The 10755-nt window shown below is 30.2% G+C and overlaps 2 protein-coding genes across 2 annotated transcripts; both read right to left on the minus strand.

The window, feature by feature from the left end:
* Nucleotides 1-508: 508 nt before the first annotated feature.
* LOC103870933 (ribonuclease 3-like protein 3) lies at nucleotides 509-4945 on the minus strand. Its single transcript, XM_033272596.1, has 3 exons — nucleotides 1744-4945; nucleotides 1019-1162; nucleotides 509-905 (listed from the first exon to the last, which is right to left on the minus strand). The coding sequence occupies exons 1-3, from the start codon at nucleotides 2185-2187 to the stop codon at nucleotides 642-644; spliced, it is 852 nt and encodes a 283-aa protein (XP_033128487.1). The 5' UTR covers nucleotides 2188-4945; the 3' UTR covers nucleotides 509-641.
* Nucleotides 4946-5191: 246 nt separating this feature from the next.
* On the minus strand, nucleotides 5192-8168 carry LOC103870944 (serine/threonine protein phosphatase 2A 59 kDa regulatory subunit B' gamma isoform). The gene is made up of 2 exons (XM_009149144.3): nucleotides 5932-8168; nucleotides 5192-5863 (listed from the first exon to the last, which is right to left on the minus strand). Exons 1-2 carry the CDS (start codon nucleotides 7039-7041, stop codon nucleotides 5486-5488), a joined length of 1488 nt encoding a protein of 495 aa, XP_009147392.1. The 5' UTR covers nucleotides 7042-8168; the 3' UTR covers nucleotides 5192-5485.
* Nucleotides 8169-10755: the final 2587 nt, after the last annotated feature.

Consider the following 10755-nt stretch of genomic DNA (forward strand, 5'->3'; position numbering starts at 1 on the left):
TTGTTATTCTTAAATATAAAATGGTAATCTTAAATATGTTTAATGTAGTATTTCCATTTTTTTTATGTTGTATGTTTACATATTATTTATTATTTTCGAAATTATATATAATGTTTTTTTTGCAAAATAGTAATTTTACATTATGGAGATAAATCGTCTTTTTTTTAGTGAAAAATGGCAATCTTACATATGTTTAATGTAGTTTTTCTATTTTTATGCTGTATGTTTACATATTATTATTTTTTAAATTAAAAATGTAAAATGGTAATCTTACATATGTTTAATGTAGTATTTCCATTTTTTATGTTGTATGTTTACATATATTTATTATTTTCGAAATTATATATAATGTTTTTTTGTTTTTTTATATAAAATGGTAATGTTACATTATGGAGATAAGCCGTCTTTTTTTCAAGTGAAAAATGGTAATCTTACATATGTTTAATGTAGTTTTTCTATTTTTTATGCTGTATGTTTACATATTATTTATAATTTGCGAAAATTAGTAATATTAAAGTGTAAAACTATATTTTATGCCACGTGTCATTTTTTGGGAGAAGTTTTTTTTGCTGATGTGGACGCTCTATGGAGCCTCCAAAGGTCCCTTTTATTAGTAAGGATTTATATATAAATATATGATATTAAATCTGTGGAAAGGTATGGGAAAACTTTTCCAGAGCATTTTGTGCAGCACAATTTTTAGCAATGTCTTTCTTGACAAGATGGTGTCCATGTCCAACCAAATGGTCCTCAATAAAGACACGAACAGTTTTATCAACTTCCCAAGTATTGTCATCGAACTTCAGTTTCAAGTTCTTCTTCTGACACATCTCATTGAGTTCTGTCACTGGATGGTTCTCCAGTTTATCTAATGGTATTATTGGCTCCAACAATGGTTTTACCACCTATATATTTATAATTTTCAACCAAAACATTCATGGACTAGTAGAACATGTCATTAATTACTCCAACAAAAGAATGAGTACAATTGATATCATACATGTATGCATGCAGTTACCTTACACACGGTTTCGAAGGAGTCGCAGTCGGTGTAGATAGCTCCAATGGTAGACTCTACTATATCAGCTAGGGTTTTAGGAGTTTCCAGGAGATGACGCGAATGTAGTGGATATTTTTCTATATCTTTTGCAAATTTCAATATCTACATATATTTCACATGATTTCATTATATAATTGTATATATTGAGCAAAAAAACACCTGATACCTAGTTTTTTTTAGGATTGTTGTCCGTATATACAGTTTGTACTTTAAGACCCATGGTATAAACAAGAATAAGAATTGTTAAGTTTCGAAGGTTCATAGTTAATAACCAGATATTACGATCAAGGTTCCGCAACATGAAGCATAGATTTGGCCAATATTAATGGAAAGCACATGTTAACCGAAAATAAACACACATCAGGAATATCAATTGATACGAAGTTAATAAGGTATGGATAAAAATTTGAAATTTGATGATAGAATCTGGAATTCGTGAGCAGAATTTAATTGATTATAATATAAATATAATTTATCAATGACAAGTTGACAACTGATAAGTTCCAACACGTACACGATGGAAGTCTTTGTTGTCGTGGCTAGAAATAGTTAGAAATATTAATCCCTATTCAATTAGTATTTTATTTCGATCAACCAATATTAATTAAACATGATCAGAAGATAATAAATGGAAAGTGGAGAGCAAATAGAAAAAAAAATAATTATTTAAGAAAGAGGCTTACTTGGTCCTCAAGCAAGGGTTTCTTATGACGGAGGTAACGATGCAGATTATATTTTACGGCGACTCGGGCAAGTTTCTCTCTATCAACGTTGAACGCACGGAGTCTGGTCAATGAACCAGGTGTAGCATCCTCGTAGCGAAAATATAAATATTTGGTTATAATCATGTTTAAGACAGTGTCTCCTAAGAATTCTAAGCGTTCGTAAGAAACACAGTTTTCATCAAAACTAGCATCAGTGAACGCTTGCAGCAGCAAGTTCTTATCTTTGAACTCGTAGTTCAAGATCTTCTCCACGAATTCGATGCCCAAAGGCTGGTCTGTACCAATGGAGTTTGCTGGTTGTGATGCGTTGACGTTTTCTGTGTTGTTGTCGTTAACTCCGAGGCTCAAATTCAGTAACCGCTGGAGGGATTCAGTGTCTGCGTTTGGGAGTTGCGTTCCCATAGAAACAAGAGAGAGGGAGGCAGAAAGAGAGAGAGGGATTGGGGTCTTTTCTGATTTTGGTGCTTGTTTTTATTTTGTTTTTGGTCTTCTTTGGCCCCTTTGACACAGCCCCTTTATATATTTATTATAATCTCTTCACTAGTTTAGTAGTCATAATTTGTAAGAAGAAAAATCAAAATAAAATCTAATATTATTTATTATACATAATAAATACATTATCACTATCTTTCAATATTTATGGTTTTAATACCACACCATATATGAACTAATAATATCTTAGGAATTAAATTTGTTTCATAAAGAGAATACTATACACCTTTTAATTAAAATTACAAAAATCCAGTCTTTCATTTTGGATTAAGCTTGTCTAGTATGTAGAAAATACTGCAAAGTGTTATTTTGGTAAGAGATAACAAACATGGATACATCACATTTCAATGAAATGGAAAATGAAATAAATTTAGTTATTTTGGAATTTAGGAAGTGTTAGTGGGAGTTGATCTACAAAGAGTGTTGGTTTTAAAAGTTGACATATTTGTAAAATTTGGAAAGAGTTTGAGAAAATTTGGTATATTGCGAAAATCTAAAAAATACTATAATAGCTTTAACAATCAAAAGGATATATATGTATTAATTTCAAAATATTAATTTTTGAGTTAATGGTTAAAAATACATTTCTTAATAGTTCTAAATTTAAGTGATTTATAGAATCATTAAAATCTAAACTTTTTTAATAGCAGTAGATTTGGAAAACAATTATAAAATCATAAATATAATAATACTAGATTTTAATTAGAAAGTGAAAATCTATAAACAATAATACTAGACTTGAAATTTCTAACAATAATTATAATCTAATTTATAATAACACCCCTCCCCCCTTAATATATTTTGTATGATGATAATATTCTAGTTTAAGAAGTTCGTCTTAACTTATATTAAACACACGTATGAGATGTTTATCAATCTTTAAATTATTCTTTTATTTGCAACAAAATTTTTGTAAAGATATACATTCGAAATATAACTGTATACTCACTCACACGACCTTATATAATACTCCGTATGTTTTTAAAAGATGTATATTCTAAATTTTTCACATATATTAAGAAAATTCATTAAATATGCATTGTTTTTGTGAATAACAATTTTCCATAATTTTTAGCCAATATAAATTCAATAAACACCATTAATTTTTTTGAAACTTACAATTTTTTTTAAAATCATACATTGAGAAGGTAAAAAATGTACCTTTTTGAAACAAATTTTTTTTCCAGAACATACATCTTTTAAGAACGGAGAGAGTATCTCCAATAGTACTCTAAGGCTATGTTATTCTGTCAAATTTAAAATTGTAAATAGTGTTGTAAATAGTATTACACCAAAATTAATGTAATACTATTAATCAGAGGTGGATCCACCTTAAAGTAAAACGGTCCTCTGAGCAACCTGAAATCTATAAAAATAATAATGTGTAGGCTTATTAGCTCACTTATTGTTGTAGTGAAATGGTAAAAATATTCGTTATGACCCCTATGTCTTGAGTGCAAATCCCTGGATTTTTTTTTAGCTATATTAAATAAATAAATGAATCATGTAGAACTAATATCTAGCTCAGCAATTATGATTCATCACACCAAATATAAAAATATATATTTATTATTTCATTCAAAAATATATTTAGATTACTATTTTAATTATTTCAAATCTTCAACTAAAATAAATAAATCATTTTTTATATTATTCATTTTTCAAATTTAACAATAATATAATAATTTTATTGTACATTTAAGAATAAAGCTAAATTAGTATTACTAAAAGAAATTCAAAATTTTATTAATTTATTTTGTATTTTTCATATTAATAGTATACAGTTTTAATTGTAAACGATATTTTCATTAAATAAATCAATATATAAATTGATTATAACATAAGTATAAAATTTAAATAAATATTACAAAAATAAAATTTTAGCAAATAAACATAAAATCTAATGTCACAAAATAATAGTAATTCAATTACAAATAAATATAAATAAAATTTTAAAATAATAGAAATAATAGTTTAGGATTGAAATTTGGTGTTGTGTATAAAGGTGATATTAAAGTTTGATACAAAACACTAAATTTAATGTTATTTTAATATCAAATTTAGTGTTATGGTTGGAGTTGATCTTAGATGAACAAATTCTTCACCGGTCAAACGGATCTTCAAAGTAGATTTCACTTAAAACCAATCTGGTTTTACTATTGTTCCCGTGTGAATATGATCCGGTCGTAATAGATTGACTTTCATGTCGAAGCAAGAAAATCTGGATATTTTCAATATGTATAGGAATCTTTAAATAAATGTCATGCTTATAAGTTGACTTTGACTTACTAATTGTGTTCAGTTATCCTTTGGATTTTTGGTATTATACTCGAAGTTTCAATTGAATTTTACTAATTATCGGGTCAGGTTTGGTTCCTTGCATATTTGGTTTGGATCGGATTATAACCAATATCTGAAATCGTTCAAATTTTTTTTTCAAAAAACTAAAAAATTGATAAAAAAATACTCAAATTATTTACAAAGATAATTTAAAACTAGTTTTCAACTAGCTAAACTAACCAAAAAAAAATATTCAAAATAACAAATAAATCAAACTATAAAAATCTTTAAAATACTCTAAAACATCTAAATTATTTTGACATATATTAAAATGTTAACATATTTAAGTAATTTCGGATATTTTCGGATCCTAATTCGGATTTCAATTCGGTTTGGGTTATACCAAAATTTCAAATTACCAAGCTCTTAAGTTTTGTTTGGATATTTTTGTATAATGGTTTGAAATAAATTTCATCTTTTTTCAATTCAGAATAAGGTAGAAACTTTGGTTTGGAGTAAAATCGCCACCTTTGAACATCGACTAAAGAACAAAGAAATAATTATTTCACTATAATGCGTCTGTAGCTGTTATATGATTGCATCTGCATATTTTTGAAACATATAAATCACAGTATAATACGAAAAATTATTTAGCCATCCTATGAAGAACTATATCTATAGAACCAATTTATTACACAACATATTGATTTTTGCAACTCCTTTTAAGAGCTGATAATAAAAAAAGAGATCAGAAACAACAAATAAATTGAGCAACCCTTGATTCCAGAAACCTGAAAAAAATAAATGTTAAAAGTATTCACTGATGACACAGCTCCTCTTCGATGATCATCGCATTCCGCTTCGGTTTCTCCATTTTAAGTACTGATCCTGATGTTTCCTACAACTCTGCTGGATCTTTTGAAAGTGTTCAACTAGCAGAAGTTTTCCCAGTGGCAAGTGTAACCGAAGATGAAAACCTTGAGAGCAGCACTGCCTCGTTGCTCACGGTTTTGGAAGCCGCCAAGTCTTCCAAAAGCTTCCATGTTGCTTCTCGTTTGGCTACAGCCTCGGTTTTATTCGCCTCGTCTTCTCGGAACTTGGCTAAGCATTCATCAAACAGAGCCTGGTCTGTCTCTGCCAGTACCTTTCTCACATTCAAAGTCAGACTCTGAACCGCTTGGTGCCAATGGCCCCGCGTGTTCTTCTCCATAGCCGGGAACACAATCGGCATAATCACTTTATAGTTTTGAGTAATCAGGTTTCTTATGTGGTCGTTGTTCCACAGAAACAAAGCTCTTTCAGCCACCTGAGGAAAATAAAGAAGCAGCTTAGAATCTAACAAACTCTTAGCAAAGTTTTTACGCAGACTCGAACCTGAAAATGCGAACTGTTGATGCATCTTGCGATTAGACGGAACAAAGGAACCATACACCGCTGAAACTCAGCTGCTTGAGTTGCTTCCAAGACTTCTTCCAACTCACCAAGGAACATAACTTCCTTTGAACTGTTAGTCACAGGCCAATACTTCAGAAGCCCTCTAATGACCGTGTCAGCAAGCTTGAAGTCTTTCTCTACAAACTGAACAATGCAGTAACAAAGCTGCTGGTGATAAGCCGCAGCGCATTTAGGTCTGTGAAGCGGTATCAAAGCCCGGACAAGGAAGAGCTTGTGCTCTTCTTTCAACGGCAAAGCGAAACCGTTGATTATACTTCCAAGAATCTCAAGCAACTCCGCAATACCGTTATGCTTCTCGGTCTCAAACATGAATCTATAGAAGATATTGTTGATAGCTTTTCTTATAAAAGGACGGTGAACCATGAACTTCCCGTAGATTCGATGGAGAATGGTCTTCAGATACTCCCTCTCTCTCTGGTCTTCAGAGTCAAACAAATCCAAAAGCTTCAAGACGAAAGAATGGTCGATGTATCTCTTTGCAAGCTTGGCGTCAGTCATGGGCGAAGCCACGAATCTAAGGAGAAGCTCGTAGACAACTTGAAGGTGAGGCCAAGCAGGCTCTAAAGCAGGCTCCTCATCATCACCAGCATCAAGTGTTTCCAGCATCTTGCTTTCTTGATTCGCGGAAGAGAACTCCCTGAAGAGATTAACAACAGCCAGCTTCGCAATCTCTTGCATCGCAGCGTCGGTGAACTTAGTGGAGACGGTGGAGATGTAGTCAACGAGCTCGAGCAAAGTCTGCCTCTTTATCTCTTTCTCTCTGAGATTCTTGGAAGGGTCGGTGAAGTCGAAGACGACGCAGCATAGAGTCAGTTTCTTGATGAAGAGGTTTGGTTTCTCTGAGGTGGGAACGTCTCTGAAGCTAGGCAGGGCTTCGTAAACCCCATTGGTGGCTCTGTTTGAGGAAGGAGCAACGGTGCCATTTGGTGCATTTGAGTTTGAAGGTTTTGAGCTGGGAGGGACTTCTACGTTTGGATTGGATGATTTGGAAGTTTTTTTGGGTAATTTCCCAAATATTTGCTTCATCATATCTAATTGAATTAAAAGCCCTAAATTATCTTGCTTCTAACTGAAAACCCCTTTATCATTGAACCGCGATATGAATCAAGAATTAAAGAAATGGAAGGAGAAACTCGCAGATTCAATTGAGGATGAAGTTAGGAAAGCTATATGAGGAGGATGAAGAAGAAGAGCTTACAATGGAGATCTGGGCACTCAAACCCTAAGAAATGCGAGCTGAGCTTCAAGGGATCTTGTGATAAACCTTTTTTTTTCTCTCCTTAACTGAATCAATCGAGCAGAGAGAGAGAGAGAGAGAGAGGGCAGGAGAAAGAAGACAAGGCAACGAAGCACAGCAGCTAATTAGAGAAAATAATCTGAGAAGATACAGAACAGAGTATGACGATTTAAGGTTGTAATGAAACAAATTAAATAATTGTTTCTCGACTCTCACTATTTCTCTCCCTTTTCTAGTTTTTTTTTTCCAACAGTTAAATCTCTGGCTTCCTTCGAATTCGAATTACAGAATTTTTTTTTTTTTTGCGCAAAAAATACAGAATATCAATTTTTGTTTTTTTTTCGAAGAGAACAAGAAAAAATGAAAAACAGGGAATCGACAGATTGGCCGGTATGTCAATTTACCTTTATGTCCTTCATTCAAGGGAGCTTACATGTGTGTGGAGTCAAAGCAGCAACTGGTCAATTCGTAAATTCACGAGTAGGAAATTATATAATTGGACAATTTTTTGAATAAAATATTTCTAAAACGATTATTCTGTACAAAAGATACGGTAGTCGAGTCGTTAGAAACCGAGTCAAATTTGATTTTTGCATAGGAAGTGGATGGAAGATGAATCTTAAAGAAAACAGATTTGTTGATTCTCTCAAATTATCCCAAGTCCTAGCGTTGACCAAATAGTTGAGTCAATGATAAGGTTCTCAACACTGGCAACAAAAACGCAACCAGAGAATGACATATACCGAATGGTCTCGAATAAAGCTAGAATTTCTGGTACTCTCTGGAGCCACATGGTCTTGAAGCGACCGTGCAAGTGTCTGATGGTGTGGTGGCTGTTGAACCTGGATGCAAGGTGTGTCCCGTCTACTAATCTGAGCTGGAACGAGGTAGTTGGTGCTGCTGTGTCTACAAAATCCCTCTTGATGGTCCTGGTGCTGCGTTCATTTGTGTGGGTGAAGCTTCTGGTTCTACAATATAATTCAGCACACAAAAGAAGAAAACCACATACTTACTTCTAATGTTATGGAAGAGGTGTTAATTGACAAACCGAGCAACTTCTGGACACATTACACACCAGCCTAAGTAGTTTGAGGACCAGAATCAAACATTCTAACGGGTCCAGACTCAAGATTGCTATGATCTTTAAAAAGATTGTTAGCTTGAATGACAGTGATAGATCAAAGATTTCTCTTCTTATAAACTGAATTAAAGTAATTAAGCAGATTACAATCACAAGAACCTCTAATCTCAGGAAGATCAGAGAGAAGATCTCATCACGATCTTCAACAAACTTCTAAATCACGCTCGTTCTCACAATTACAAAATGCCTACGAAAGTAAAGTGTAACAATACTAATTACAAAATGCATAAAAATAAAGTGTAGCAATATCAATTATATTACTAGATTATAATCTGTGTGCATGCGCCGGGTGAGCTTTTATACTAATGTTTATTCATTAAATAGTTTTAACATTTTGCAACACTACAATTTTTATCGATTGTAAAATGACGAATACAAATGTTTGTCTCTTAAATGTTTCATCGTTGTTGAAAAATTATCATATTACAACTTATTTTAATTATTTTTAAGACTTAATATGCACAAAAGAAAATTAAGTTTTGCGGCTGACACTAATCACCAAAACCAGATACGCAACATCGATTATAAAATGACAAAGGAGATTATGTTTTTTGCTCTCGATTTGTTTATTATTGATTTTCCATAACTGATTTCATTTTCTACCTCTATAAAATTGTGCTTTCGTTCTTGTTTATGTTACACTGATATAAGTTTTGTTTCTTATTTTAACTTTTTCTGTGAATTCGGTGAATTACATAAGTGTCAAAGGAAAAATATGGACATCTGTAAAAATTAGTTTCACTCGAGATACATATCTAAGAATCAAATATTTGAAGAAAATCATCGGCAAACTCTATTCACAGGTTAGTGTTCAAATATAATATATCAAGGCTGTTATATAATATAAGTGCAGACTCAAAATATAAATGTCTGTCTAGTATATATTCACATGTTCGGTCTAAAATCATATAATTCTATTGAGGTTTATTAACCTACACTTTTGAGGTTTAGTTACTTAAGAATATACCAATAAAAATATATATAATATTTTACCCCATTTTAGTATATGTAAATTATGTATAAACTAAGAACTGTTTGATTTATTAAATGATAAACGAGAAAATTTCTAATAAATAGTTCAAATCTCTCATTCTTACAATTATAATAGCTAGATATGGTATTAGGAGAAACAAATATTAGACGAATGATATTTCACTAAAAGCTTTTTAAAAATAAAAATCAAAACTTATTTAATTTGAATGAAATAATATATATATAGTGCTTCTAATATTAAAAATCACTTCGATTTGAAAAAAGTGTATTTCTGGGATTGTAAGGATCAAATAACATATTAGAAATCATCATTTAATGATAATGTGTATACATAAAAGTATATACATTACAATAAGCACATAAATCAAAACTAATATATTTTGTTTATTTACAATCATATTTTTGGTAAATAAACAAAAACAATCATTTTATTAACTTTATATGGTATATAATTAAACGTATATACATTACAATAAGCACATAAATCAAAACTAATATATTTTGTTTATTTACAATCATATTTTTGGTAAATAAATAAAAACAATCATTTTATTAACTTTATATGGTATATAATTAAACTTTAATGATATTAACATAGATATATGTATATATATAGTATATTTATATTTATTACTAACACCTCATACTCATATAATTTTATTAACATTTGTATATTTGTTGTAACAAAATTGTAAACCGTTAATCACAAAAATTTTAATGTGAGATTTTTCAACACAAATTTCAAAATTAAAATATTAAGATCTCAATAACTTTTTCAATGCAAATTTTAAAATTAAAATATTTTATATAGTATATAATTTAATATAGGGAAATTGCCACAAATAACACATTCATAGTACCACTTTTCATGTTTACACTAACCACTTTTAATGAAGGGTAAAAGACAATTATACTCTTATGGTTAACTAATCTAGACTTAGGGTTTAGAGTTGAGAGGTGGGGTAAGGTTTTTGGAATGTGAAATTTAGGTTTCTAATAAATATATAAATAAATACTTAAAAAATATATAAAAAATTTTAAAAAATAGTTTCAAACATAATTTTCGTTTTTCAAAAAGAAATTTGAAAAAAAAACATAAAAATCGAAAAAAAAGTTTCAAAAAAAAATTATAAAAATGTTTGAATTTGAAAAATTATAATTAAAAAACATAAAAAAAAAAGTAAATCTTTTTTTTATTATTTTATTATTTTTTTAATTTTTCTTAATTTTTTTTATTTTATTGTTTTTTATTTTTTATTTAAATAAAGATTTATTATATATGTAAATAACAAGGGCATAAAAGTCTTTTGCCACTTAATGAAGAAGGTATTTTTGAAAATGTCTCTTTAGTGGTGGTGAAAATGAAAAGTGG

The sequence above is a fragment of the Brassica rapa genome, chromosome A01, assembly GCF_000309985.2.
Source record: "Brassica rapa cultivar Chiifu-401-42 chromosome A01, CAAS_Brap_v3.01, whole genome shotgun sequence".
NCBI classification, from domain to species: Eukaryota; Viridiplantae; Streptophyta; class Magnoliopsida; order Brassicales; family Brassicaceae; genus Brassica; species Brassica rapa.

Excerpts from the sequence above, each read along its gene's own strand:
- LOC103870933 (XM_033272596.1), bottom strand. The coding sequence starts at position 2,187 with ATGGGAACGCAACTCCCAAACGCAGACACTGAATCCCTCCAGCGGTTA. Across the intron at positions 1,163-1,743 it reads AACCCTTGCTTGAGGACCAA|ATATTGAAATTTGCAAAAGA; the intron begins GTAAGCCTCTTT and ends AAATATATGTAG. Across the intron at positions 906-1,018 it reads CCTTCGAAACCGTGTGTAAG|GTGGTAAAACCATTGTTGGA; the intron begins GTAACTGCATGC and ends ATAAATATATAG.
- LOC103870944 (XM_009149144.3), bottom strand. The coding sequence starts at position 7,041 with ATGATGAAGCAAATATTTGGGAAATTACCCAAAAAAACTTCCAAATCA. Across the intron at positions 5,864-5,931 it reads TCAACAGTTCGCATTTTCAG|GTGGCTGAAAGAGCTTTGTT; the intron begins GTTCGAGTCTGC and ends TATTTTCCTCAG.